At 38.3% G+C, this 27,887-nt stretch overlaps 12 protein-coding genes across 12 annotated transcripts; 6 read left to right on the plus strand and 6 right to left on the minus strand.

Annotated features, from left to right (window-relative positions):
* Nucleotides 1–404: 404 nt before the first annotated feature.
* GCK72_009498 (uncharacterized protein) lies at nucleotides 405–3,302 on the minus strand (the record flags this gene model as incomplete). Its single annotated transcript, XM_003112841.2, has 8 exons — nucleotides 405–535; nucleotides 886–971; nucleotides 1,025–1,497; nucleotides 1,546–1,674; nucleotides 2,242–2,402; nucleotides 2,882–2,971; nucleotides 3,022–3,125; nucleotides 3,196–3,302. The coding sequence occupies 8 exons, from the start codon at nucleotides 3,300–3,302 to the stop codon at nucleotides 405–407; spliced, it is 1,281 nt and encodes a 426-aa protein (XP_003112889.2).
* A 2,093-nt stretch (nucleotides 3,303–5,395) lies between these two features.
* On the plus strand, nucleotides 5,396–5,692 carry GCK72_009499 (uncharacterized protein; the record flags this gene model as incomplete). The annotated part of the gene is made up of 1 exon (XM_053727405.1): nucleotides 5,396–5,692. The coding sequence occupies one exon, from the start codon at nucleotides 5,396–5,398 to the stop codon at nucleotides 5,690–5,692; it is 297 nt and encodes a 98-aa protein (XP_053586982.1).
* GCK72_009500 (uncharacterized protein) lies at nucleotides 5,402–6,073 on the minus strand (the record flags this gene model as incomplete). The annotated part of the gene is made up of 4 exons (XM_003112866.2): nucleotides 5,402–5,467; nucleotides 5,513–5,653; nucleotides 5,748–5,900; nucleotides 5,945–6,073. The coding sequence occupies 4 exons, from the start codon at nucleotides 6,071–6,073 to the stop codon at nucleotides 5,402–5,404; spliced, it is 489 nt and encodes a 162-aa protein (XP_003112914.1).
* Nucleotides 6,074–8,407: 2,334 nt separating this feature from the next.
* On the plus strand, nucleotides 8,408–9,574 carry GCK72_009501 (uncharacterized protein; the record flags this gene model as incomplete). The annotated part of the gene is made up of 5 exons (XM_053727406.1): nucleotides 8,408–8,569; nucleotides 8,620–8,826; nucleotides 8,873–9,028; nucleotides 9,071–9,397; nucleotides 9,446–9,574. The coding sequence occupies 5 exons, from the start codon at nucleotides 8,408–8,410 to the stop codon at nucleotides 9,572–9,574; spliced, it is 981 nt and encodes a 326-aa protein (XP_053586983.1).
* Nucleotides 9,575–9,801: 227 nt separating this feature from the next.
* GCK72_009502 (uncharacterized protein) lies at nucleotides 9,802–10,496 on the plus strand (the record flags this gene model as incomplete). The annotated part of the gene is made up of 5 exons (XM_003113117.2): nucleotides 9,802–9,855; nucleotides 9,901–10,044; nucleotides 10,098–10,227; nucleotides 10,272–10,365; nucleotides 10,409–10,496. 5 exons carry the CDS (start codon nucleotides 9,802–9,804, stop codon nucleotides 10,494–10,496), a joined length of 510 nt encoding a protein of 169 aa, XP_003113165.2.
* Nucleotides 10,497–10,596: 100 nt separating this feature from the next.
* On the minus strand, nucleotides 10,597–11,467 carry GCK72_009503 (uncharacterized protein; the record flags this gene model as incomplete). Its single annotated transcript, XM_003112793.2, has 5 exons — nucleotides 10,597–10,781; nucleotides 10,830–10,999; nucleotides 11,048–11,136; nucleotides 11,181–11,308; nucleotides 11,356–11,467. 5 exons carry the CDS (start codon nucleotides 11,465–11,467, stop codon nucleotides 10,597–10,599), a joined length of 684 nt encoding a protein of 227 aa, XP_003112841.2.
* An 863-nt stretch (nucleotides 11,468–12,330) lies between these two features.
* GCK72_009504 (uncharacterized protein) lies at nucleotides 12,331–17,584 on the plus strand (the record flags this gene model as incomplete). Its single annotated transcript, XM_003112932.2, has 8 exons — nucleotides 12,331–12,434; nucleotides 12,483–12,582; nucleotides 12,628–12,733; nucleotides 12,782–13,160; nucleotides 13,208–13,349; nucleotides 13,394–13,449; nucleotides 15,436–15,636; nucleotides 17,494–17,584. 8 exons carry the CDS (start codon nucleotides 12,331–12,333, stop codon nucleotides 17,582–17,584), a joined length of 1,179 nt encoding a protein of 392 aa, XP_003112980.2.
* On the minus strand, nucleotides 13,434–14,747 carry GCK72_009505 (uncharacterized protein; the record flags this gene model as incomplete). Its single annotated transcript, XM_003113128.2, has 3 exons — nucleotides 13,434–13,816; nucleotides 13,867–14,077; nucleotides 14,445–14,747. 3 exons carry the CDS (start codon nucleotides 14,745–14,747, stop codon nucleotides 13,434–13,436), a joined length of 897 nt encoding a protein of 298 aa, XP_003113176.2.
* GCK72_009506 (uncharacterized protein) lies at nucleotides 15,415–17,998 on the minus strand (the record flags this gene model as incomplete). Its single annotated transcript, XM_053727407.1, has 5 exons — nucleotides 15,415–15,783; nucleotides 15,864–16,176; nucleotides 16,225–16,593; nucleotides 16,646–17,310; nucleotides 17,357–17,998. The coding sequence occupies 5 exons, from the start codon at nucleotides 17,996–17,998 to the stop codon at nucleotides 15,415–15,417; spliced, it is 2,358 nt and encodes a 785-aa protein (XP_053586984.1).
* Nucleotides 17,999–19,502: 1,504 nt separating this feature from the next.
* Nucleotides 19,503–21,870, plus strand: GCK72_009507 (uncharacterized protein; the record flags this gene model as incomplete). The annotated part of the gene is made up of 2 exons (XM_003094737.2): nucleotides 19,503–19,910; nucleotides 19,987–21,870. The coding sequence occupies 2 exons, from the start codon at nucleotides 19,503–19,505 to the stop codon at nucleotides 21,868–21,870; spliced, it is 2,292 nt and encodes a 763-aa protein (XP_003094785.2).
* Nucleotides 21,871–22,237: 367 nt separating this feature from the next.
* GCK72_009508 (uncharacterized protein) lies at nucleotides 22,238–26,268 on the minus strand (the record flags this gene model as incomplete). Its single annotated transcript, XM_053727408.1, has 10 exons — nucleotides 22,238–22,275; nucleotides 22,685–22,901; nucleotides 23,059–23,195; nucleotides 23,251–23,302; nucleotides 24,485–25,156; nucleotides 25,204–25,315; nucleotides 25,364–25,579; nucleotides 25,630–25,865; nucleotides 26,053–26,154; nucleotides 26,203–26,268. The coding sequence occupies 10 exons, from the start codon at nucleotides 26,266–26,268 to the stop codon at nucleotides 22,238–22,240; spliced, it is 1,848 nt and encodes a 615-aa protein (XP_053586985.1).
* On the plus strand, nucleotides 22,688–24,389 carry GCK72_009509 (uncharacterized protein; the record flags this gene model as incomplete). The annotated part of the gene is made up of 3 exons (XM_053727409.1): nucleotides 22,688–22,738; nucleotides 23,630–24,058; nucleotides 24,141–24,389. 3 exons carry the CDS (start codon nucleotides 22,688–22,690, stop codon nucleotides 24,387–24,389), a joined length of 729 nt encoding a protein of 242 aa, XP_053586986.1.
* Nucleotides 26,269–27,887: the final 1,619 nt, after the last annotated feature.

Raw genomic sequence — 27,887 nt, forward strand, 5'->3', positions numbered from 1 at the left:
ACAAAACTGCCAAAATGCACATGCAGATGTCGAATCGAGTCATATCGAAGACGGGCGGCTTTTTTCCATCTTATTCTTTTTCCCTTCTTTTCGCCTTTTCACCTGTTCCGTTGAATGCGTTAATTGAATTTTGGATGAGGTGACTCTACGAGAGGATTACGGTAATTATTAGTTTACGTAATCGGTTTATTATTCGAAAAAACAATAATTATTAGTATTGGAAATATCAGGGAAACGGCAGAAGGGTGCAAAGAAGTGAGATATGAGTAAGAGGAGATGGGAAATGAAGAAAATGAGAAAATGAAAGAGTAAAAATTTGAAAAAGGAAAATGATAGAACCCGTTTAAAAAGCAATGTAGTACTAAACAGGGAAACTGGAAAGTGTAAGATTAATGAGAGAGAATTTAGAAGAAATAAACAATTAGTGAGAAGAATAAAGTGATTGAAACTGAAATTGCAGACGACGAGTTTTCGTTCTCCTTCTTCACCATCATCCATCCTTCAGTTCCTTCTTCCATTCCATATTCATCCGCTTCTGGAAATATTTCGAATTGCTTAGTTGTTTTAAAACATATACCAATTCTACTAGTTTGGGGTAAAACACTGGGTACGAAACGCTGTTCAAGTACATGTCCTTAACGACGAAGCATATCGTTGCTAACGGTTTTGACATCATTTCACACCTTGGTTCCAATTTTATTCCGGCAGTAAGGAATTCTTCCCAGCAATCAAATCTGCTGAATGTTGACGGAAAACTAGTTACGACTGTTCAGAGTGACTCAAATGAAAATACTAGATTTCTGTTATCATTTTGCTAACGAAAAGATAATGATAAAGATGATAAAAAACTACGTGACCCCTTTTTTTGAACTTAAGAGTGCTCACCTTCAGTCTTCATTGTTGTCTCATTCTCACTCCAACGATCTTCATCTGCTCTTTTCGAGTTGTCATCCCAGTAATCGTCTCCGTCACTGAAAATTGAATTGAATAGTTTCTTGTGCTTTTTCACCACAAGAAAACTCACATTGGATGTTCTTTAACTGTCTCATCTACAGCTTTGTTGAAGACATGTTTGATCGAATCAATTAATTGTTCATCCTCTTTTTTCAGTGGTTCCTCATCTTCTTCAACCTGTTCGTTGTCCATTTCATCCTTCTCCATTTCCATATCACTTCCATCGTCATCTCCTGCTCCTACTCTGATTTCCTTCTCTTCTTCAACCATTGGTTTCATTTGTTTCGAAGTTTTCGTAGTGGATGTAATCGTGACATCTTCTGTTTTCTCTGTTTCATATCCTTCATCATATTCGTCTTCTTTTTCAGCAACTTGTGGATAATCTTCATCTCCTTCATATTCAAATTGTTCATTCATTGAATGCGTTCTTTTATCATTCATTTCTGTTTGTGATTCTCTTTCTGATTCTTGTCTTCGTCTTTCTTCATCTCGTGCTCTTGCTTCTTCAGCCTCTTTTTGAGCAGCCAATCGACGACTTTCTTCCTGAAAAAGAAAAAAGGATTACGGTAAGATTCTAGAATCTTCTGATACCTCTCTGCGTCTCTCTTCAAGTTGTGCTCTCTCGGATTCATGTTGTCTTCGTCTCTCATCATCCCGTGCTCTCTGATCCTGAATTCGTCGTTCAGCTTCAGCACGCTGTTGTTCACGACGAGCAGTTTCCTTAAAATGTTCATTATTACAAGGCGAGAATAAAGAACCATATGTAGGTGTAAAATGGTACAGAACTAGGAAGTATTCTATTACAGAAATTCTACTGATCTCAATTCAAAAAAAATTCTGGAAAATGTGCTATTCGGAAAGTTGCCAGTTGTCTCGTTCTTTTTAAAGCAGTAATAGAGTTCGACATGAAACATGCTATCTACTGCATCTTGAAGATTCAAATTTAATATGAATTGTGCTGAAATGTGCTCAAATATATATACGAACATAACCTTCAGATACTCCAACGGGATTTCAATTTTCTAATCTTCACACCGAAATGAATTCCTTCCAATCCACTTACAATCAGATCAATCTAATTACCACTATTCACCCTTTGATCCCATTCAAAGACCGCCCGTATTCATCCTCTTTTCGATCTCATCTCAATCACAAAATGCACCTCCCCGTTGAGAGTGGAATGTGTTCAAAACAAGTGTCTACTTGCTCTATTTTGACTGCTCACTTTTGATTCTCTCCCCCATCAACAACTGTTCATTATCTCTCTCTCTTTTCTCTCTCAGTTACCTCTCTCCAATACTGTTCATGTTGTTGTCTTCGTCTCTCTTCATCAGCTGCTTTATCTCGATCCTCTTTCTCCTTCCGTGTCCTTTCAGCCACTTGTCTCTCATACTCCCGTTTTCTCTCCTCGTCACGTCGTCGAGCATCTTCACGATCAACTTCGGATTCTGGAATTTAAGGAATGTGATGTCATGAAAAAGGTGGTTGTTGTAATTGTATGTTGACATGAAAACACTTTTTACAAGTCTACGTCATCAATCAAAAAGAAAAAAAGAAAAGAGAAAGGAGCAAGTCTGGAGAGGAATGCCTCGGAAGTACTGATAACACAACAACCAAGAATTCGGATCAAGTTCTGAATGGGAGTGAAAACCAGTTAGAAAAACTCATATCACCAGATGAAACATGTTGAGCACAACCAAAAAAATTGGAAGGAATAAAAAATAACAAAATAAAAGATGTGAAAAATGGGAAAACGAAAATGACCCAACCAAAATTTGAAAATGCAGACAGAATTTTTTTAAATCTAGAGAGAACAGTGAGAAACAGATTCAGAAACTGTTTTTTAAATATTACCAACCGGCTGCATTTACCACAAAATATCACTCATACACAATAATCCTTGGGAAATGTCTAATCTGAAACTCACGTTGTGGCTGCTGAATATTCTTCGGATGAGCCATTTCTGGTGCTCCAGCCGAATCCATTGTAGTAGTTTCAACGCCTTCTGTAGTGGCAACTGAAATAATTTTTCTTTGATTTCAAAATTTTCAGTCATCTGAAAATCACCTTTAATCTGACACCTGTCTCCAGTAAATACTCCTAAAAGACAAATGCACGAATGGAAATCTGGTCGATCGAGATCAAATACACACATTCCGCCGTTTTCACATCTATAGAAACAAGAGATAATTGGTGAGTTTATTGGGTTGTTTTTGCATGGATTCGGCATGTTGTAATTACCTGATTCTACAATTCGATTGAGGAGATACGAGACTTTGACCGCCACAATTGATTAGGCCGACGTTGAAAGCGAACATCAAAAGGAGTAAGGATATCCGAGAATGCATTTCTGAATAAGGTGAAATAATATGAAACCTGAGGAAGGTGAGATAATTGGAAAGAGAAATAAGTAAGTAGGATAGGCACTGATAGCATAGACAAATATCCTGATTGGGGAGAATAAATTCTGAAGAGAATACTATGATAATCTCAAATAAATAAAAGAAAAATACAAAAAGACGAATTCAAGCGTTTTTAAAGATTCACAAGACAGGTTTGAATTATTCGGATGACTGTACTGTTTTCGTCATTAAATTTTTCTGTAAATAGATCTTGAAGCAAAACAATCTCACCGAAAATCTATAAACATTTCTCACGAATTTATTCTATTTTTGAGCTTAAGATATTAATTAAGTTTTTGTAATTCTTAAGAAAGGATCAATGGGGATAAGGGATACGGTAGAATGAGAGTTTTTAGACACCTAAGAACTTTTATGGGTCTATTTTCGGGCAACGAAAACTTTTCGCTACTCCAGAATAGGCGTATCAGAGAAACCTTATTCAGCATGATAACTCTATTTACTATTTATCCTATAAAACACCTTCGAAAACAATTTGAAAAATATTGTAACTAGATCTCAAAGCATCTGAGAACATACTCTAAGTGTATAGAAAACTTCACAAAACTAAAAGTACATTCTGGTTATCACCTTCTAGTACAAACTAATTAGAAAAACATTGTGCCATTCGGAGCAGTTCTCTTCTTCCACTCTTCTTCAGAGAGAAGCCAGTGATGAATCAGTTGCGACATGTTGTGAAGACTCGATTTTCTCGTCCCCGCCACTAAAACACGCAAAATGAGCCATCGTCCGGGAAGTCTGATTCTCTCTGAGCCGATTACTATTTTTCAATCCCCGGGACTCAAAATGACGAAGGGACGACAAGTGGCTCCTGGACGGGAAACGAAAAAGAAATAAGAAGATGAGAAGACGAAAAGAGAAAGAAGGAGGATGTGTCCACTTCTCTTTTTTTCTCAGCAATCCTCGTTTTATACCCAGGTTTTCGTAATACTGAACTCTCAGAATTTGAAACTACTAAGACGTTGGGAGATGGCACGCTACTAACGGCTCACCTACAACCTTTGCCGAGCTCATAAAACCTGGTACGAACAGGTGCTCGGAAGAAACGACGTGTACCTCAGATGACCCGGGCGGTACTCTTTTTACGATAGAACAAGTTTATGACGTGGTTATGAGGGATTAAGAACTAGTTGTTGAAGTAGTTGAAGAGAAAAAACATGAAGCTGACTTTGAGAAATCGTAAAACGGACTGGTTGATTGAACAAATACTCATCAGATTCCCAGGCTTTGTTTACTGGAGGCGGGGGGGAATAAGAAGAAGGAACAGGTGCCAGGAGAAGAGAAATACTACAGTAAGCTGGATTAGGAGGGATATGTGGTTTTGAAGAAATGCAAACAATCAAGGTTGATGAAAGAGTGGAAAGGAAACAGCCGGGAGGTGTAAATGCGGCAGGAGGTGCGAGATGTGGCGAGATGATGAAGAAGTGATGATGGAAGTGAAGAGTTTACGAAATTTCTTCTTGGTGACTGTGAAATTGATGCCACTCTTTCAAATAGCCAATTGATGAAGGAGGTAAAGGGGGCGAATAAGAGGGAGGAAGGAAGGAAGGAAGGTGGCTCGTTGATACTGGACCTAGATAATATCGTGGTTAGGGTGGTCCTCGGCAGTCCCGTAGACCCACGTTTTAAAGTGAGCTGACCTGTTGGCACGAGGCCAACTAACATAGGATCACCTCGATAAGCTGGCAAAAGGTGTCGTAGCAGAACGTGCAACACAAAGAACCTCGTTCGCTTAGGTTGAAGGAATTCGACTAGCAAAACTTTTCCAACTGGTGCAATCCGCTAGTGATAGCAGTTTATGCATCGTACATCCATGAACATATGTCACCTCCGCGGTTTGCAAGCAATTCATTTTCGTTTGGTGAGCAGATATCACGATCAACACGACACATAAAACACCCACATTACACAACCCCAGAGGAGGTGCACTTGTTCATTTCCCAATGTTTTTCTCGCGTTGTAAAATGAAAAGAACCAAACTATTAAACTTAAATTGCTTTTATTATGAAATCGGATATAGAATGCAATTATTCTTTGGTAGAAATCTTGTACCCGAGAACGGCCTCCTCTCCACAAGCAGCAACGACTTGAAGCTGAAATTACAAATGTATGAATTTTATATCGTTAAAATATCATACCAAGACACTTCCGTCGTCCTTGTCGAGAGCCTCGCGAATAGAGTTACCCAAATCTCCCTCTGGCATCTTGAGATCGTCTTTGAGATCGCAGGATTCGGGGTCCATGAGAGAACAGAATCCGTCTTCCTCGATGGACATAAGCTGGAAACATACAATTTAGTCCCACCAGCAAAACTGTAACTGTTCAATGAAAAATAATAATTGTATAGGGTTTCGCTAACCCTTTTACACTTACGATGTACTCGCGTCTCTTGACGACTGGGACATCCATGTTATGGGTGGATGGACAGATGTCTTCGAGCTTCTTGGAGGTGAAGATGTCGATGGCAACAAGATGGACCTTGGCGTGTCCGTGCTTGCCGGTCTTGGATGTGCTCATCTCGACAATCTTCAAAGAATAAATATTAAATTTTGGACTCATCCAGATATTACCTTGCACGGTCTTCCTCGGATCATGACGTGCTCATTCTTGCGGAGAGCCGAGCATTGCTTTGGGAAAGTGGCAGCAGCTCCGGACTCGGCCGATTCGAATTGCTCCTCGTCGTGATGATCCTCGGACATTCTGTAATATAAAACTTGAAGCACAACTATAAAAACAGAAGAAATAATTGAAAAAAAAATTACATTACAATAGTAAGAAACCAACAAGACGTCTGAATTCAGCACCAGATCAGATATTTTCTAAAAGTAATTTAACTTTTTTGGAAACGCTTCCAAATCGAATTCAAACAAAGTAATACGTTTTACTCTATTCTAACTTATAAAAACCCAAAAAACTCAAAAAAAAGAGCAAAAAGACACAGCTTCAGTGAAAAAGTGTGAAGAAAAAAAATTTTCAAACGGTACGATCAGTTAACTACGTATCAGGAGTGTTAATGAGTCGCTGCACAGCGAATATTTTGGCGCTAGTTCAAAATTATTTTTAAAAAATTTATTATGAATTCAATTTTTTCTGTGCATGAGAAGACCGCGCCGCACACACGCGGCGGCCACGCCCATTTTTTGCGACAGTGTTCAAAAATGGAACGCAGCGTTAAAATAGGAGTGGGCGTGGCCGCCGCCCGAGTGCGGCGCGGTCTTCCCATGCACAGATAAAAGTGAATTCATAATATTAAAATTTTAGTTTTACTCATTAATGAATCTTTTCTAGAAAAAAATTCTCAACACACACGGGGTAACAGCGATGAACCTCAAATTCCTCTCGTAAATCGACACCGAGAGAGACGCGTTGCGTGCGCGTCGCGGCTCCCTTCAAGTGATAAGCCGCGAAGCTCGTTTTTTCATCAAAAAAGTTTAATTTTCTTCATTTTTTCTTGTTTAAAACCGATTTTTCGTATATTTACTTTGTTATTCGTTCAAAATATTATTACAGAACCAAAAAAATCTATTTTCAGTCAACTAATGCTGCGAAAAATGGACAAAATCAGCCTACAAGTCAAGAGGAACTTTTCAGGTTATTTTTTCCACGTATTATTTCCGTTTAGACAGTTTTCCCGTAGATTTATGAACAAAACTTTCAGATTTCTTCTTCAACGTCTTGTCAGCAGCTGAAATTGTGAATCTTCGGCTCAAATTCACCTTAACAACGCTTCTTCGAAATTCAATGTAAATTTTCATTATTTCTCTAATTTTGCTTTGTTTTCATTTTACTCTTTTAATAAATTTGATATTGTTCGAAAGTTTTGTGTTGTACATGTCATTAGTTGTGAGTATTCTCATAGTTTTCCTTGTCTCAAATCTCTTTCAAATTCTTTGTCTTTTTCGCATTTTTTAGTGCCTATATGTCCAAAATAACGGTTTATGAAAAAGGAAAACGTTATTCTAGTTGATTTTGACTTTTTCTTCGAAAAAAACGCCTTTTTATTGCGTTTTCAGTTGAGGAAAGGAGCTTTTTCATCGCGCCGAGCGCCGTCGGCCGCGTCGCGGCTTATTCCGTTCGAGGCGTCGCGGCTCTCGTGTCAACAGAGCGCGCTTTCGCGAGGTTCATCGCTGTTACCCAGTGAACACACAAAAATTAATCGAAATAGTATTGTTCACGGCCTCCAGCGGAGGCCCTCTCAAGTCGTCTTCAGTCAAAAAAAACAGGGATTCTGACCAACATTTAATTGTGTTTCTTCATTCACTAATTTTCAAACAATGGAGAAAATATAATTGAGATTTAGACAGTGTGTTTATGCAAAAGAGGTTACCGAAGTTGTTTACTTTTAGGTCCTGATTTTCATTATTTGAAAACATTATAATGTTAACAGTGAGAAATATATTCCATTTTTCAACCAGTTTGAACCGAGTTTTTTGAATTTTCTGACTGACTTTTTTTTCATGAATAAACGTTCTGCTACAGATTTTAGGTTATTTTTCTAAGTTTCCGAACACGTCGAGAAAATGGACTGGTATTTTTAGCAAAAAACATTACCTGTCGATAGTCTTCATAACTGCCACTCTAATCATCCACCGACCGAATCCTAAGTTTCGATTCTTCTTCGGAACTTTTCCTAATTTAGACGGTAATATCATGAAAAGTAGAACAAACTTAATGTTTAAAAGAATTGAATTCTGGAATGTGAAAACCTGATTATCCGTTCATGTGTGAGCTTTTATTTACTAATTTCTATCAAACGCAATTCCTTGTAAGATTTCACAACATCTGTTTTTGTGCAATGTTTCCCAACAATATGCTTCATTTTCCCTTTGAATAACACCAAACTGTGAATGTTTTGTCAAGCATTAAAGGCACAGGCCTTTTCCGCTGCGGGTCTCGCACCGACAGCCCTCCTCTCCGGCGGCAGCCACAGCGATTCAAAAAGTATGCTTGCCGCCTCAAGATTTCCTTGCTTCATTCAGCGCTTAATCTTTCATTCATTTTCTGTTTCGTTAATCACGTTCATGTTTTCAGTAATGGGAACTGTCCGTAAAGGTGATATGAACTACACTCTCGATGATTTCACCAAACTCGAAAAGATCGGAGAGGGAACGTACGGAGTGGTCTACAAAGGCAGAAACAGAAGAACCAATGCTATGGTTGCCATGAAAAAAATCAGATTGGAAAGTGAAGATGAGGTAACAAATTACTCACCACGGAATCATGAAATTCTACTTCTGATTTTCAGGGTGTTCCATCGACAGCGGTCAGAGAGATCAGTTTGCTCAAAGAGCTTCAGCATCCAAATGTGGTGGGACTGGAAGCGGTTATAATGCAAGAAAATCGCTTGTATTTGATCTTCGAGTTCTTGTCGTATGACTTGAAAAGATATATCGATACGTTGGGAAAGGATGAGTATCTCACTCCAGATGTTCTCAGAAGCTACACTTTCCAGGTAAACCAACAGGAAACGTTTTTTTTAGGAATCAGTCGTTTTCCAGATTTTGCAAGCCATGTGCTTCTGTCATCAGCGGCGTGTAATCCATCGTGATCTGAAACCTCAAAATCTGCTGGTTGACAGCAAAGGAGCTATCAAGCTAGCTGATTTTGGACTCGCCAGAGCTATCGGAATTCCAATTCGTGTTTATACACACGAGGTATGAATATGATTATAACTAAATGAATGTTTTACCTTTCAGGTTGTTACCCTGTGGTACAGAGCTCCCGAGATATTGATGGGTGCACATCGCTATTCTATGGGTGTCGATATGTGGTCTATCGGTTGCATTTTTGCCGAAATGGCCACCAAGAAACCATTGTTCCAGGGAGACTCAGAAATCGATGAGCTCTTCCGTATCTTCAGAGTTCTCGGAACACCGACCGAGCTCGAGTGGAATGGAGTTGAATCACTTCCAGACTACAAAGCTACTTTCCCCAAGTGGCGGGAGAACTATCTCCGCGACAAATTCTACGACAAGAAAACTGGTAGAAAGTTTATGGACGAAGACGGATTCTCTCTGCTTGAGGTATTATCACTTTAGTTTTACAGCTCTAAATATTTTCCTAAATTATAGGGACTATTGATCTATGATCCAGCTCTCCGTCTCAGTTCAAAAAAAGCTCTCATTCATCCATATTTCAACGACATAGACACTTCAAAGCTCCCAGCTGGAAACTACAGAGGAGAGCTTCAACTCGAATGATGTAATTGTTTTATCCTCGCTCTCTCTATTTTCCTTACCCGCTTTAACCCGTTTATCACATTCTCCGCGTATTCTTTAACAATTTTTTTCTCTTCCTTCAAAATCGTTTTCGAATGATCTGTATGATGTGTATTTGACCTCACATTTTTCAAAAGTATTCCTTTTTACACGCGATAAATGAATCGCTCAATAACTTGTAAATCGATTATTTCTCCGTTTTCTACATAATGATAGCCGCCGTTATCCCAATCTACGTCATTGTGCTCTGTAATATGGCTCATGTAAGATTTTAATCTAGTTTGTAAACGAAAACTTGAATAATCTAGATTGTTCTTGCTATTTTCTTTTTTCCTTCGATCGTTGAATTTCTGGAGGATCTCTATTGGAATTACACTCATCGATCCTGGTTCATCGAATATGTTCCAGAAACAGAAGTTGAATGGCTGAAAGATGAGGAAAAGTCAGTAGAGGTAATTACAAAAATGACTGAAATTAATTAATGGGTTAAATATGCATGCTAAAGAAGAAAAATATGAAGAAGAGACATTATATAAATCATTCCAATGTGTCTATTCTGATTGACAAAGCGGATCTTTATGATCAGAGCATAGAAGGGAAAAAGCGAAGAGATGTTGTTAACTACAGTCTTGGTGGTGAGGAGAAATCAGTGTTTCTATCTCAATTTTATCTATTGCAGAAAACAAAGATTTCGACGAATATTTGAGATTTAGGGAACATCTGAAAATGCTTCAACAAGCTTATGATGATGGGATTCTGATAAAAAAACAGAAGTAACTTCATATAAGTTTTTCACTTTTATTGTTTTTTCTTCAGTTTCTCTGCCCGAGTTCATGAACGGATGGTCGAACAACACATCGGAGAGAATAAGGTGATTGAGAAGAAGTTGGCACGAACACGTTGAAATCCATATAAAAAGTATACTGGAACTCACAAATTATTTATTTATCATCACAGATTCAAGCAATATTAACAAATATTAACTTTTTTATTGTTGTAAACTTTTAAGATCTCATGTGTTTGATGAAATAGTATGGCACGACTCCGAGAATTAGTCCAAAGACGACACGGAAGATGTACGGTTTCCACGATTTGTCCATTTGAGCAATCACTTCTTTGACTTTCTCCCGTAACTCATCTATATTTCCATTATTATCGATTACGATTTTGGCTCGCTTTTTCTTTTCCTCTGAAAACAGATTCATTGAATTTAAATTTTTCTATATCCAATCCACACCGATGTCCATTTGAGCATGAATTCTCGCCTCCGCATCAGCTCTTGTTATATTGTCTCTCTTCATCATTCGTTCCACTTCATTTTCGAACTCACACCACACAACGATAGTTGTGCCGATCCACTTGTCATACCCACTCTCGAATAGAAGTGGTGTATCGAATACGATATACCTGAATCATACAATTATTTTCATTTGAGTACTGTATGTGATAGCTCACTTCGTTCCAGTAATAAGAAGAGTTAGGAATTGTTTCAGCATTTCCCATTGGATTGCCGGATGAGTTATGGCATTGAGTGCCTTTCGTTTCTGGAATTTTGTTTATGAGTTTCTTTTTTTCAATAGAACATCACCTCTGGGTTGCTGAATATAAGCTTTCCAAGCTTATCTCTTCGGAGAACTCCTCCTTGTTCATCATCGAAATACTCATCTCCGAACTCTTTACGAAGACGTTTGTAAGTTGACGTTCCGGGAACAACAACTGAAACTGTCTCGTTAAAATATGACGCAGTGAGGCTGGTCTTAGACCTTGTCTAGCAACTAGATCCGCATCGATAATTGGAACTCCATGCGCTCGAAAAACGTTCGAAACAGTACTCTTACCAGTGGCCACTCCGCCACTCAAACCTACGACAAGCATCTCGATCTGAGAAAAGAAGAGTACTAACAGCTATACGAAAATGTGTTTTGAAGACGAAGCACACAGGTGGAAGGTATGTGTTGCTATGGTGATTACTCGAGGAGTGAGGTATTAAAGAAAGAGGCGGGTTGAGAAATAATCAGAAGGAGAGAAGAATGGATGTATAGGGGAGAACGAGGGAAAGGGCGGCTCAGGTGAAGAAATTGAGGGTTTTGAAGAAGAACTAATACACAACACAAAGCAGATGACTATACGCAATGAAAACAGTTAAGACTGTTTCAGAGGGCGGATAACCGAACAATTTCAGAACGATGAAGCATTACTCACCGGAAAGAACCAATCAAACCAGGACATCGTTGATTTCTCTGTGTTTAATTGTTTAGTTATCGATTATTTTATATGGGCAATCACAGACAACAAGATAGAGAAAGAAGAATAAGAAGACTACTACTAACGCATTAAAGATTATAAAAAGTTGGCAATTCTATAAAAATATTTATTTCAGGTGACGATAATGGCATAATGAACCGTATAAACACATAAATTCAATACATAAAACTGATGTGGACTAAATATTCTATCCCTACAAGTTTCAATAATCTCTTCTTCATCTGTGCGTCGCATCTACTTCGATTCCCATTGTGGCTTTCTCTTCTCAGCAAAAGCGGTCATTCCTTCCTGAAAAATATAATATAGAACAGAAAATGGCAGAAGTGTCGGGGGCCGCGGCGATGTTTATTTGCAAATGCGCCCTAGCGAATATATCTGTTTCGCAACCATCCCGTTTAGAAACGTGACACTTTTTTATTCTTTTTATCAAGTTTAGTCAGCTCCGGAACGAGGAGTTTTATATTCGAATCAATATGTCTAAAAGAAGAGCCAGGCCCTTGTTCGAACAAGATGGCTTTTTGTTTCGTTTGGTGAAAACTCTTGCTGATGGCACCGACCTTTTGTACTGTGATAAACGGTAAGTGACTACATAATATCCTAAATATGAATAATTTCGTCATTCTAGACAAACAATAGGTTGCACAGCTAGCGCCAGAAGGATCAATGGTCAGATCATTCCACGATCAGAACATATTGGCCATGAAGCCGATAATGAGGTTGCAAGTGTAAGTTAAAAAAGGTTTATAGTAATTCCCTGGAAACATTAACAGGCTAAAATTGCAAGACATACTATCAAAGAGATAGCGGCTAGCACAACTTGCACTCCGAAGGAGTTACTGAATGAAGTTCAAGCTTCCCTGCCTCTTCACCTAGCAGGTACAATTAACGGCTTTCTTTCTTTTAAAATATAATTTCATTGAACAGGTTCTCGTGATTCTTTAACTAAGATGATCTATCGAGCAAGAGCGCCAAGGCCTGAACCCAGAGTTTCTACGTTAGCAATGGAAACAGATACGGATGCTGATACTTTCTACAACACATACCAGAATTCTCCTTCAAATACTAGTATTCAAGAAGCTTTGATGAATCTCGTAAAAGAAGAAATGGAAGAGGTGCCAGAGATTGAGCACAAGGAAGAAAAAGAAGTCTCAGCATTACAAAACCAAATGGTGACCGTTCCGGTTGACAACTATTTCGAGAGATTACAAAGCATTGTTCGTGAGGCTATCAAGGAATCTAATGAAGAAATGATAGCGGAAATCAAAACTGTAGTTGGAACTGTGACCAAATCGGCTGGCCCCAGGTTATTCTATTTTAGACTAGTAACATTATCTAATTCAATTTTTGCAGCGAATCCTCCCAAGAAATAACTAAAAACTTAAACGATGATATCAAAACATTTCTGACGAGTTTGACCAACTTAGCTTCACACTTGGAATCTGGAGATTTGAAACAACGGACAGAAGCAGTTCTCAACAAGTTTGCTAATAATGTAAGTAACCGCACCAAATAGCTCAAACTTATGAATATTTTCAGAAATTGGAAGCCTCATTGGAAGATATCCTAGATGCGACGCTCAACAGTCTTGAAAAGTGAAATGATAATTGTCTTGTTGTTTTTTGTAGTTTTCTTTTCCTGTTACCGGTAATGAATAAATCACCTTTCTATCTTTCGTCGCGAATGTAGTGTGGAAAAGACGTCTTTCGAAATGAAGTCCTTCTTGAAGAGTCAATTCATAAGCTTTGTTAACAGCTTCTTTGGCCATTTGTACAATCAATGGAGATTGCTCGGCAATTTTTTCACCGAGTTTCACAGCCTCTCCGACAACTTGATCAGCTGGGTAGATCTTGCTAACAATTCCATGTTCCTTAGCTTCCTGAGCAGACACGTGGTTTCCAGTGAGGCAAACTTCCATGGCAAACGATTTTCCAGCAGCACGAGCCCAACGTTGAGTACCTCCTGAAAATAATGGATTTTTAAAAATTTTCGATGGTTTAAATAGAATGTACCAGCTCCTGGAATAGTTCCAATGTTGATTTCAGGTTGTCCAAAACGAGCTTTCTCTCCGGCGTAAATGATATCACACATCATAGCCAACTCGTTTCCACCTCCTAATGCGAATCCATTGACAGCAGCAATGACTGGTTTTTTTACATCACTGACCGCAGTCCAGTTAGAAAGGAAGCTTCCAGAGAACGTAGAAGCAAACTCATTGTTGGTCTAAAAACATTTACCGTAAATACTGTATTATAACGGCATGCCGTTATATTTTTCAACTGCCTCCGAGAGAAATTTTGTGGTTTCGGAAACTCATTAAAATTGAACAAAAAACCTTTTTGGACTTTCTATTTGCTGATCTAGAAGTGACCAAACACGTTGCTTCTAATCAGAACCGAGAAAAAATCCCCTGATAAACATTTTAAGGGATTCTGAGTAGAGATGGGGTGCCGTTATAATACAGGTGCCGTTCTATTACAGGTGCCGTTATAATACAGTATTTACGGTAACTCTAATTAGGGGATGCTTATCCGGATAATAATAATAACTATTATAATTATCCCTTTACGATAATTATCCCTTTACAAACCATTTCCTTAATATCAGCTCCAGCGGCGAAAGCTCTCTCGCTTCCAGTAATGACAATGGCACCGACGGATTTATCAGTATCAAGAGTATGAAGAGCATTGGCCAATTCAGTCATGAGCTGAGCGCACAAAGCATTAAGGGCCTTTGGGCGATTCAGCTTGATGAGAGCGACATTCTGCTTCTCTCCAACCTTCTCAACTTTGATCATTTCTGGAGCTTTGCTCGAAAAAGCGGCAACTTGCATTTGGTTCACATTCACACACAACTTGGTGTTGCGAACAAGCATTGAAGAGAGGCGCATCATGGTTGATTCCCTTGAAAAAAGACCGAATTCGATGTGGAAAGTTTTGAAAACGGAAAATGAGAAAACAAGAAGACGATTGGCAGGAATGGGAAGAGAAACAATTGACGAGATGCAACGTGAAAGAAAAAGAAAAGATATGATGAGAGACGCAGGAAGTTGAAGGAAAACGAACGATAGAGCACATAATTTGAACTGTGATCAGTGAACTTATCAGATCAACATATAAAACAACAGAATTTTACAGTGCCATTCTTTTTTTTCAAAATTCTACACCAGAAAGGGCAGTATCAGTTGTCACCAGGGGTTTCTGTTGGAGAAAAAGGAATTGCGATGGAATATCTAGAAAAAGAACATCGAGGGCTTGAACCAATATAGAAAACAATGATCAATTGTGATTCGGGAAAGAAAGATGAAATTTATTTAATTCACAACCTTTGAAAATATTAAATAATTTATATGGTACAACTTGAATCTATACACCGATGAATTACATGCAGGCTAAAGCGTTTCTAAACATTCCAGATTCTTTACAGCAGAAAATTACGAGTTGTTCCAGATAAGAAAAGTTCAATTTTCCAAGTAGAAGCCAACTTAAATTTTTCTGTGAATTTGCCTTTGGGCGATTATTATGATATTGGTATTCTTCTGCATAAATCTTCAATAAAATTCACAATTGTCTCTTGACTAGTCTTTCGAATCTTTTGAGTTTATCAATAGATGAAGTGACAGTTTGGTCTGACAATCCATCAGCGGCCATCGACACGACTGCATTGAATGCTTCAGAAACGGAAGCGGCACTTCCTACAGTCGGGAGTGCTCCTCCGATTCGAGAAGTGAGACTACTAGATTGTGGAGCTGCTTCGGATCCAGATGCTCCTATCTTGATACGGTAGGCATTGAGAACCGCAGAGTGTTCCTGCCTTTTAACTCCTTTCATTTCCAAAACTTTTTGCATTTCCGCCGCATCCGATGCTGGCAACAACTTGATATACTGCTCCACGAACTCATCTACCGTTTCTAAACTGCACATGACAACCTGAAAAAAACGTTGTGTTTCGAAACGCTTTTGATTATTACCTTCAGAATCATTTCAGCCTTCGTTAACGCAGCATTCACACTGGAAACATAGGCTGTTGGTGGTTTCGAATTGATGACACTATCAATTGACGGCACACTTAACAGAAATGTCTTCAAAGAATGAGTATCTAGCAGCAATTGCTCAGCTCCGTGAGTACTTATGGCACGGCATCGGAACAAGGAACCAACAAACTTATGAGCGAGTTGAGTGGCAAGTTTCAGACAGAAATGAGCAAAATATTTACGGCGATCGGACAGCATATCTCGAATCAAAGGAACCGCTTGACGAAGATGCGCTCTCATCGCGCCTATGAAAGGAGATTCGTCACCAACACAGTCTACTGCTGTCCAACTAAAAATATGACAATAAAATACAAATTAAATTGTCTAATTAACTTACTTTACTTTACTAATCGATTGTAACGCAGCATCACAAGTTGACTCGACATCTTGAACTAAAACGAGAAGCGATTGATTTGTAATTGAATAAAACGATTCAGTTTCTTGTGAAATATCAACCCCAGGAATCCGTTGTGACAACTTTTCCTGTAGTTGAATAGATGTTTCAGCACACCAGTCAGCAGTTGCTAGAATGCAAGAAACGAGAAATTGTTGATCTGGGGTTAGCCTTGGATAAGCGACTTCTTCTCTAATTAAACTAAATAGATTAGCTGCTCCTGACTGTTGAGATCCAAGAGATGGGAGAAATGCAATCAAACAGGAAGTTGCGTATCCACGGAGACAAACTCGAACTACGCCTATCACGTCTCTGAAAATAAAATAATATTCAATCTCAGTTTTTTTGATTATAAAGCGCATACCTTATCAATGCATCAGGTTCACTGCTCAACTTGCTAGATTCCGTTATAACTTTCTTCAGAAGAAGGAACATATCAGCAGAAGATGGGAATGGAACTGCGTGAGTAGATGATTCCCGATTCGGTTTTTCTTCTCCGGACCGAATTTTACTGGCACATGTATCCAAAAATTCGTTAAGAGTTTTCTCTTGAGCATTGATAAAAACATCAAGAAATGGATCGAACACACTCCAAATCGCTTTGTCGAATGAGATTCCATCTTTTTCGGGGAACCGTTTTGTCAAAAGAGCTTCAAACATCTTCGTGTGTTGAATTGCATGGCCCAGCAATTTCCAGTCAAGATCTTGTCTTCTCCTTGTCATAATTCTATATAAAATATCTCTAGTTACAACACAGAATTCACTTGTCAGTCGTCTTCCCATATGCCAATCAGTTGGGAATATTTTTGACAAACCCGCTCGTTCGAAATCCGTTAACTTTCGAACGAACCATTTGTATCTGTCGTCTACCTTATCCAGCCATGCACCTTCCTCATTGTCAGCATAAATAATACAATATTCACTCAGTTGTTGTTCGATAAACCATTTCACAAAGTTCTCCTTGACGTTTCCTTCCAATGCTGCTGCCACTCGACACATATCAGTAATCCTGTCACTGAGTTGTCCTGTCTGAAAATCAAAAACTTAATTCATTAGTGTATAATAGTTTTCTCACTTGAAAAGCGTTTTTTAAATCTCTTGCCAATTGTATTGTCAGACTAGCTTTCAATTTGTCTAATTGTTCCGAAAGGTTTTCTATTTGTTCTGATTCTTTATAAGCATCAAACAACTGAAGCACATTGAGAATTGCAGGAAGTTGACGAGCAATCGAACTATAATCTTTTTTATCAACCCAAGCACCAAGAGACTCGACACCGGTGAGAAGAATATGAAGATGGTGTAAAGTTGTTATTGAAGCTGTCAAATTTCGTTTGGCAATATCGAGCTGTTTGATATCTCGTGTCATCTCTCGAACAATATCATCCGACGATTTCGTTCTTTCTCGGATGCTTCCTATACTTTTTTCCAGTTCAATCATTGCTTCGTGGGCAAGTTTCAGTGCTTCTTCGCCTCGTTCACTAACATTCGCATTCGTTTCCACAAGATAAGCCAATTCATTATCTAACTCGCTTATCTCTCCTTCCACCGCGGCAATCACCGAGTCTAACTGAGTAAGTGATTGTTCCGTTGGAAATAATTCATTGATTTGAGCAATGAGGCTCATGTTCGGTTTGCAGTACTCCGTAATGCACATGTCCTTTATTTCGTTCATGACATTCTCAGATATCTTCAATTCGCTTGTTGTCGGCTCTTCCATCTTAAAAGTTGCTTAGGATTAGAACTGGAAACATATCCATGTGAAAAGTAGGTAACGATTAATAACGTATGAGTACTTATAATAAACGTATAATAAAAAAATTCATTATAAGTATTTAGGTGGATATCTGATAATCGAACACATATAAAATGTATCACTAATTGCTTCTTGAAAGAAGAGTTATCACACATCAACATGAAAGGAAGGACACCCGGTGAACATGCAATAAAAAGGTAAATTGTGAAATAAAAATGTACATTGAAATGATTTTAGACTGAAAAATTAAGATCCTGCAGACCATCCAGAGAAGTATGAAGACCACGATCCAGATTGAGCAGTTGCCATGTGAGCTGCAAAATTATTACATTTCGTTCTTTCCAATGTCTCCAATCTTCACTTTCAGTTGTATTGCGAAGTTTTAAAATGCATTAATGCAATCTCTAAAGTTTCGAAATACCGCTGTAGGCGGAACAAGATAGTTTTATTATTGTTATTTCCGCCCGCTCGCCAGCCAGATGGCTGCAGAGATTCTATTGGCTATCATCTCTGCACGGTATTCCAAAACGCGAAATGGAAGAATTCCACGTTGTGTCTCAAGGGAGCGCACTTGCGAAATCCAGTGATTAAAGCCGGATATCAATTCAATTTTTAGCACTGAAAAAGTGATATTTTGCTTAATAAAACGAGTTTTTTAAATTTTTTCCAATTTTTGCAACGACCAATCGATTTCTTATAGCGAAAGCTGTGATTTGAGCCGCGAAACGACCAAAATAATAGACGAAGATGAACGGGGCAGCTCGAATTGTGTTTGGCTTGAAAATTCACATTTTGAGAAGTTTTTCGATTTTTTTATTTTCTCAGATCAGGAATCAAAAATCTGCAACGACGAATTTGAAGAGTAAAAGAAGGGCTACACTTTAAGCGTTTGAAAATCGAAATTTGATGAGAAATGGTTTCCCTGCGGCTCTGAGAAAAGTCATGAATGTGAAGAAATTTACAGAACTACAGAAGAACATGGAAAGCTTGCCTGAAAATAAATATATTTGAAAAAAGTTACCAAATATATAAAGCTGCTGCGATGTTTATGCTGATTTTAGCTATGTTGATATGAGTTTAATGTTTGATATTGTGATTCCTTCATGTTTCCAAACCTACTCGATTTTTTCTTTGTATAAACATGGAAGAATTACAGAATCAAGCTCGTGGGTAGTTCAACATTTTGGTCATCTTCTCAGTCATTGCAAAAAGTTACTTTTAAACATTTCAAAGGTTAGTGATGACAATATAGAGTTTATCCATAGGTCGAAAAGTCAAGAAATTACTGAGAATAAGAAAAGTGTTGAAAAATTAATGAAGGATAAATTTCAAAATTTTGTTAATTGATAAAGCGTTGGAGGGAGCTTGAAGGAAAGTGAATTGTGAATGAATCGGAAAATTTACAGAAATGGCTAAGACAAACAAAAAAATGAAAAAAGAGAAAACTCTCGAAATGACCAAAAAGAGAATGGGCGAAAGGCGAGAAAAAGATGAAAAACAACGTCTTCTTCGCGAAGCAGAGGAAGAAGCTCAAGAAAAGAAAGAGAATGAGAAGAAGGAGGTGGATGAACTGAGAATTCGAGTAGTCCAGATGAATGCGGAATCACAGAAACTTAAAAAGGAAGTTATTGAATTGACTCGAATGGTGGATGTGTCCAATCATCTTCTACAGCTGTCCAGAAAAAAAGTTGAGGGGCTAGAAGCCAATAATGAAGAGTTGAAGTCAGATTTGGCAAGAGGAAAGAACCATGTAGACGAGCTGAACTTGATTATCAGAACACTCAAACAGGACGATAGGTCAAGTCTCGAGAGTACAGTAGCAGCTCAAAAAGTGAAAATTGAAGAGAAAGATGAGAAGATACAAGATTTAATCAAGGTAAATATGAACTATAAATTGAGATTAATATATAAAACAAAGGAAATATACAGAAAAAATATTTTTGGTTTTTAAGGTATCCCCAACTGGTGGGTCTCGACTGAAGCCATTTGGAGAATTAACAACCAAAGAAGCGATAAGATCTCGATGTCTAAAATTGATTAAATGCATGGTCCAACTAGTTGGAAACGACAAGGACACTTTGAACTCCTTCATTTTTCATTTTGTGAAATTTCTCTCCAAGTCATCTGAATACGAGTTTTGCTTAAACTTCAGCGAATGGGATTCGTTCTACGCAACAATCCGATGGAACCTTTCCAATGGATTCCTCAGAGAATTCCAGCAATTCTGCAAATCGAGATTGGCGTTTGGTGTTTTCAATAGCCTCCACAAAACAAGAGAGATGAGAAAGTGCAACACCGTAGAAGAAGATTACTGTATCCAAGTTAAGACGACTATAAAAACAACTCGATCTGAGAAAGAAGTCTCGACATCGACTGCTGTAGTTACTGCAAGAAACATTGCTCAATTGGTTTCTCGGAGACTCGAAGATCTGGCAACCAGTGGTAGACTGAGAGTGGATGACCGTGGAATTGTTCTGGGTTTTGGAGGCGACAAAGGTGCTGACACCACAAAATTGTCGATCGTTTTCGAAAATGTGGAGAACAGCAACGATCCACATGGAATCCTTCTTATTGGTCTCTATACCGGGGCTGATAATTATTCCAATTTGAAAGCCAACTTCGAAAGCCTTTTTCATCAAATCAACAATCTGAAAACTGTTACATATAAGGTTGGTGATTTTGAAGTGACTGAGAATGTTACAATCATCCCAGTGGGTGATTGCAAATTCATTTCGGCTCTTTACAATCATTCTGGACAGTCTTCAAGTGAGCCGTGTTTCCGATGTCACAAAAGATGGATCAATCACGGAAACAACAAGGCCACCATTGGAACATTTGATTTTGAAGAAACTGGCCAATTGAGAACCATTCAGAAGATGAAAGAAGAAGGTCTAGACCCTTTACTTCTTGTCGAACCTTCTCATGCTTCTCCACCAGGATTGCACGTCTTCATTGGTATCAACCAAAAATATTTCATCGAATATTTTATCGCTCTTGCTGTAACTCTCGATTTCAAGAACGACCAACTTCCAATCAATTTGAAGCAACAGAAGAAACATCTGAAAACCCTCGCCCAAGAAGCCAAAGAATACCGTCGTCAGATGGGAACTGTCCGGTGTACTATGGAAAGGATCGAATCAGTGGCAGCTGTCCTTCCGTATAATTCATTGAACCAGAATCCCCTCCCGTCTCCATTGGCATGCTCATCAGATCATTGCATTGCTCGTTCCGGATCCATCAAGAATTTGGAAACTTTCAAATGTCGCTGCCGGAAAGTATTTCATCATTTGTGTGAATTGAATATGGACGCGGATGACGTTCACAAGAAAGATTCTGATTTGTCTTGTCTTGAATGTTTTTATGGAGCTCCAGTTGATTTGGGTGAAAGAATCACAATTCTCAACGAGAAGAAAGCAGCAGCTGAAAACGAATATCTCAATGTTTCGGATGCATTCACCGAAGTCGTTGAAGAACAATTGAATTTAGAAGCACTTCTTGAGAAATCGGCTGGAGAAACTAGAAGACGTATGGAAGCACTTCTCATTTCAATTGGCTGTGACTATCGAATATGGTATCAAGAAATGAACGGGAATCAGACCAGGACTATTTTGAGGCCAGAAAATATTGATAAGATCGTGCATCTGTTTCAGTCAATTATGGAGGAGCGTGGAATGGATACGGAGGAGCTTCATTTGATGGGATGTGCAATGAAGGATCTTGGATTTTTGATGTCTCAGGCTGATAACTCCCATAAATCGGATGAGGAAATTGATGTTATCGAAAAAGTCGTTGCCCGGTTCGTTGCTCAAATCCGAATCCTGTTCATTGTCTTATGAACAAATTGGAAGTCCGATTTTCATCGATTCGTAACGTTGAGATGCACGTAACTTTGATTCTGGAGCAACTTTCGCATTACAACAAGATCTTTGACGTCGGCTGTTCTTTGTCTTCTGCATGACTCACTTCTTCTTGCACTTTCGGTTAATAAATCCTAATAATATATTGCATGCCACTAACTGCACCCTCACATTCCTTTCAGGTCTTCAGATTTTTGAATTCATCGACATTTCAACGAGTCCACCTTGTCACTTCTCCTTCCACAGGGCTGAACCTCTACGCGGTGAAGGAGATAAACGGAATTCAGATTTCTTCAAAAGTAGTCTCTTCTTTTTTTCAAAACAATTCCGGCCAATGCAGCTCGAATTATGACAAGGCGGCTTCAGTTGAAATGTAGATGAATTCTGAAATTTTACATTTTTAGTTCAGTCACAGGCATAAACTTCTCAGTATTGCACTCCGTCTCCATTATTCCATCGAAATAAGCTGCTCGCCGATGAAAACTTCGCTAAAACTTAAATAACCGATCGCTATTTCTATTATTAACCAATAGCGGTCAACTTTTTCAAAAGAAAAATCATTTCAAATGCTTTCTTTTCTTTGAAATTCTCAACAATCAATATGCATATTCACAAAAAAATTTATTCCGCGAGAGACAACTTTTTACAGAGAGACGCGAGACGGTTAGAGGGTCACGCGAAACGCGCCAGCAAACTCTGCCGAAATCTCGAATCGCGTTTTGTAATACCGTGCTCTGTAGCAATCTATCTCTCCCCGCTCTACACATTTTTCTCTTCTTCGTAGCATGCTCACCTGATGCTGCCTTCAGAATTTCCACTTCTTTCGGCGATAAATGAAGAACTCTTTGTATGACTACAACCAATTGATCTCGTTCTGCGGGAACACTTTCTGGCTTCAAAAACTGAACGAATACATTTTTCAAATATTCCATATTTTTCTCGTTTGAAAGCTCCGCTTCCCGTTTTTCTTCTCTCTCGAGTCTTCGAATTTCATCCTTCAGCAATGAGTTCTGAAAACAAAGAATACTGCATTCAGCGAAAAATTGTGTGCATTAAGTTTTATAATGATAAATGAGATAAATTGTACATAGTCAATTCCTGTTTTTTTCCCCATACAGTGTTAAGCGACAATATGCTCAATTCTTTGTAAATAGTTTTCAAGGTCACCTGAGTAGTCAATCTACCATTAGCCGTCTCTGCTTCGCTGAGAAGTTCTGCAACGTGATGATTTGTCTTTTTCAAGTTTTCGAGCTGTTCCATCAATGATTTGAATCTCTCTTCTAACAGCTCATCCGATTCTACTCCTGAAAAAGAAAACATTCGCGATTGTAAACAAAAGAAAAGACAAAGTACACTAACTGTATTCATCACCAAGATCTCCGTACAAAACATCCTCCAGTGATCGATCAGGCTGAAAAAAAAAACAGGTTTTCTAAATTTGGAAACCGTAGTTATTGTAGGGATGATGTCGGATTTTTGACTTATTTTTTAGGCGCGTGGCACATCGTCCTATTTTGTTGTCCAGAATATTCCTTTTTGATCTCCGGTTAATTATTATTTGTTTTCTTGCGCGCGAGAAAATGAAACTTATGTTTTCTAGGGAGTATTTAAAGGCAAACTTTCAGTCACTCACTTCTCGTCTATACTTTATTCGAATACCACTAACAAACTAATCTAACTATGGTGAGTTTTTAAAAAGATTCAGTTTGATTAATTGTTACATCTAGAAATATTGTAGGAATCTTTTGCCTCTTCGGACAAACTTTTCGATGACCGCGACTTTGCCAGAGGATTCAGCGAATTGAAGCAAAGAAAGGAAAACGGTGAATTGTCATGTGAGCTCCTGTGGCGAATGTGCCGCTTCTGCCAAGAACTGTCCAATACCATGAGTGGAGAACAACGACGACAAATTCTGATCGAAGGACGCGATTATGGACTTCAGGCAATGGACCTTGATTCATCATCCTTCCTCGCCGCTAAATGGGCTGCTATTGTGTTTGGACTCGTCGTCGATCAGCTGCCTACCAAGGAAAAGATCAACGAAGGAGGGAAACTGAAAGATATGCTCGACAAGGCACTCGAATTGGAGCCCACAGACTTTGCCCTACTTCATCTTCGTGCTCGTTTTTCTTTTACCATTGCCAATTTGTCATGGCTCGAGAGAAAGGTATAATCATTTTTTGTTTTCAAATTTAAGCCTACAGCTAGCGAGTCTTATTTATCTTTGATGGCAACTCTAGAATTTACAGGCTGCCTCTATGCTGTACAGTGAAGTGCCAAAAGCCACAATCGATGATGCACTTGTCGACTTCGAAGCCGCTTATCAACAGCACTCTGATTGGATCGAGAACTTGTTGTTCCTGTCGAAATGTCACATTGCCAAGAAAGAGAAGAAACAAGCTCGAGAGCTTCTAAACAAAGCAATCGATTTGCCAAAGGAATCATCAAATGATGAACAATTCGTCACGGAATGCAAGGCTCTTCTCCAGAAATGCTAACTCTGCTACCTAACCTATCAAATCATCTCCTGCCCGCGTACTTTAAATTTCTTCCATTTTTTGCATCAATAAACCTGTACATAGAAAGTGTTTACCTGTGTCTGCTCGTCGTAACAAGATACAGAATCAGATGGAGCCACTGCTGGTCTTTGGCAATGATTTGGTGGTACTGGGTGTTCAGGAAGTTGCATTTGCTGTGGAATCACAGCAGCAATCGCTTTGTGTTGTTGGTTCTGGACACTTTGAATCTTTCGGTTCTCACAATCGGCTTTCACGTCTTGAACTTCTTTCTCCAAAAGTTGAATTTGTTTTGTCGCATTGGTCAGCTTGGCCTTCAAACTCCCATTTTCATTCTCGCTTCGTTGTCGCTCATTGTTAAGGAGATGATCTACTTTTTCCTTTGCCATTTCAAGATCTTTAATTTTTTGTTCAGCTGTGTCACGTGATGATCTCATCAATCTTAAGTCCTCGTCTAGTCTTTGAATGAGTTTGGAAGAGCTTGATCGAAGCTCGTCAATAGCATTATTATGATTTTTTTCAGTTTCAGTGATTTCTGATTTTATGGCTTTGAAAGTTTTCTCGAGTCTTTCTAATTTATCCCGAGAAGAAGCTAGATCGTCTACTGTCTTGAAATGTTCTTGTCTTGTCTGATCTGCTTGTTGTTCCAACTCCGCTATTGTCATTCTAGCTTTCTCCAATTCTTCATAAACATGTCTTGTTTCATCTTCCTGTTTTCCTTTCTTCTCTAGTACGAAGTGAGATTTTTTCTGAAAATATTAATTTCATTTTACAGTAATTTGCAAACAGTAAACACCTTAAACTCTGCAAATTCCTTCTCGGCAGCTTCTAGTCTCGAGGAATACTCTTCGTTTTTCAAAAGCAGTTTTTCTTTCTCGCTTTTCAAAACGTCGACTGCTTCTTCGAGTCTGGAACAAAGAACAATTACCTGCATTTTCATCTACAGAAAAACTTACATTCTACCTCTATTCTCACTTTCAGCTATTTTCCTAGCCAATCCTAATTTCTCGTTCCCTTGTTGATCTGACAACTCAGCAATACGACATTCGGCAGACTTTAAACGAGCTTCAAAATCCCCACTCTTCATTTTCTCATCTTGAAATGCTTTTGTGAGTCGAGTATTTTCTTCTGTGAGTTTTTCAATCGAGGTTCTAGAAGTGCTCGTTTCTTTTCTAAAATTTGTTTCATTTCAAATGATTTAAAAAACACAGAAGGTACTTACTTCATGTTGTTAACAGCCATATCGTTTTCTGTAATGACCTCTTGTGCTTTTACAAGAGCTTCAGTTTTTTCGCGGAGAGCTCGATTCAACTGATCGACTTTGGATTCCAAATCACGTAGTTCTAGAGAGAACATGTCGGCACGAGTAGCTTTCTCTTTCCATTCTACAATTTCTTTTTCCAATACTATCAATGATTCGCTTTTCGATAAACATTCTGTGCATTCCATTGGGTGATTCTGAAACTTACGACGCTGTTTTTACTAGTTCTGAAATATCTTCTTACCTCCACTTTTTGTGCTACTTCTGAAGTTAACTTGTCGTTTATCAATTTCAAATTTTCTGATTCGGTTTTTAGTTGTTCTATCTCTCCTATTTTCCTTTTCTGTAACAGTTAACCTTTTTTAGTTTTCTTAAAAATCTAACCAATTTTTCCATGAGTGCACCTTGATTTTTCTTCATTTCGGCTAGATGAGCAACTTGTTTTTTGGCGAATTTCACCAAATCTTCTTTCGAAAGACTGTCCAACTGGAAAATTTCTTCATTTTTATGGAGCTAAATATGTTAAAAACTTACTTTATTACCTCCACCAGAAGACCCGGGTTGAGGAACCGGCGATTTTGAAGATTCCGGAGCAGACATCCTGAATTGAATTTTTAAAAAATTTAAGTAAGTTAGCAATTAGCTGAATTTAACGGATAATCGAAGCTTCAATGAGACAAAGCAGCTTGTTGAGTACGTTGCCACGCATAGTGGCCTCGTGGATGTGGTCTATTTCTTTTTCTCTTCCATTTTTTTTTTCAGCGCGGATACGATTTTTAAGAACAGAATGATATATCGGTTCTCTAATTTATTTTTATTTCTAGCCTATTTACATTAGAACCAATGTTGGGTTTTCATTGGGGACCATTAAATATGATAGTTTAAAAAATCGATATTGTTTTTCTTTTGTTTAAAGTTATATCGAACTTTGAGATAAAAAATGAGGAAAACAAGAGTGTGAAGTGGAAGAAAACCCTTAGTTTATAATTTAAACTAAAAAAGGTCTCCACACGAAAACATCAAACTTTTCAGGCGTGGCAAGCACGCGCCTTTAAAATTTATGCGTTACTGTAGTCCAATGTTTAAATTAATGCATGTTTCCTCTTTTTTTTTTTTTCAAGATTGTCTTTAGTTTTGCGATCAATTCATCCCGTTCGTTCTCATTAATTCGATAACTTTTTAGCAAGGTTTGATATTTTCATCCACATTTACAAATGTTTCGTGTGATACTACAATCTCTATTGAAAAACTGAGATTTTTTTTCGTTTCTTCTTGTCGGTATTAGATAAAAATTAGTCATTTCCATTTGTAGCCTGATTTTTGTTAAATCGTTGTACATGAAGGACAAACTTTTCGATGACCGCGATGTTTCAAGAAAATTCTTCATTAGTCTAGGCGAAAACTTTGTAGACATTCTTGAGTATTTCATTCTTGTCGTTTGACGGACCGGGCTGGGCCGAGTGGAAAGTGTTTTTGAATTTTAAGACCACAAAAATAATTTTCAAGTACTTTTTATTACTACATTCACTGTAGAACTACTTCAATTTTCTCAATAACTCGAATTATAGCTCAAAACATTCCAAAACTCTTTTTTCAAAAATTACTGTATAAAACATGTTTTTCGGGAAAAAGTCGCTTCACCCGGGCTCGGCCAGACCGGGCCGATAAAATTTGGAAATCGGCCCGGTCCGTGACAAGTATGGAGTATTCTCTCTCTCTCTCTCTCTCTGCTTTCCTTCTTTTTGTTGAACTCCATTCCCAGCAACTGATATTTCATGTTTCATCGTCGGTGCACACACGAAAGCGAGTTCAATTCGCTAGGCAACCGTCGCCCGAACCCTTCAATTAAGCTCGTTTCAAATGTCACTCATTTTCTGTGTCCAACTCTCCTAGCCGGGTGTCCTTTTTTCTATTTTCGTATATTCTTTTATTCGTGCACCCTCAGTGAGGCTGTGAGAAATAGATTCCTTATTTTTCTTCCGGAGTATCCGACATAGTGATTCTATATGTACACTTACAATGTATCGACCCAGTCCGTGATATAATTGTAATTCCTATCTGTGGGAAAATATCAAATCTATCGATCTATTCAATAAAATTTTCATGATTTTAAAAACGTTTTTGTGAAAAGTGTTCCAGTTTTCAGAGAAGTATCTTCTGATCAACAGTTTCAGAACTACCGTTTCTTTGTGTTCATGAAATTCCGTTTCTCAAAAAAA

The sequence above is a fragment of the Caenorhabditis remanei genome, chromosome III, assembly GCF_010183535.1.
Source record: "Caenorhabditis remanei strain PX506 chromosome III, whole genome shotgun sequence".
Classification (NCBI taxonomy): Eukaryota; Metazoa; Nematoda; class Chromadorea; order Rhabditida; family Rhabditidae; genus Caenorhabditis; species Caenorhabditis remanei.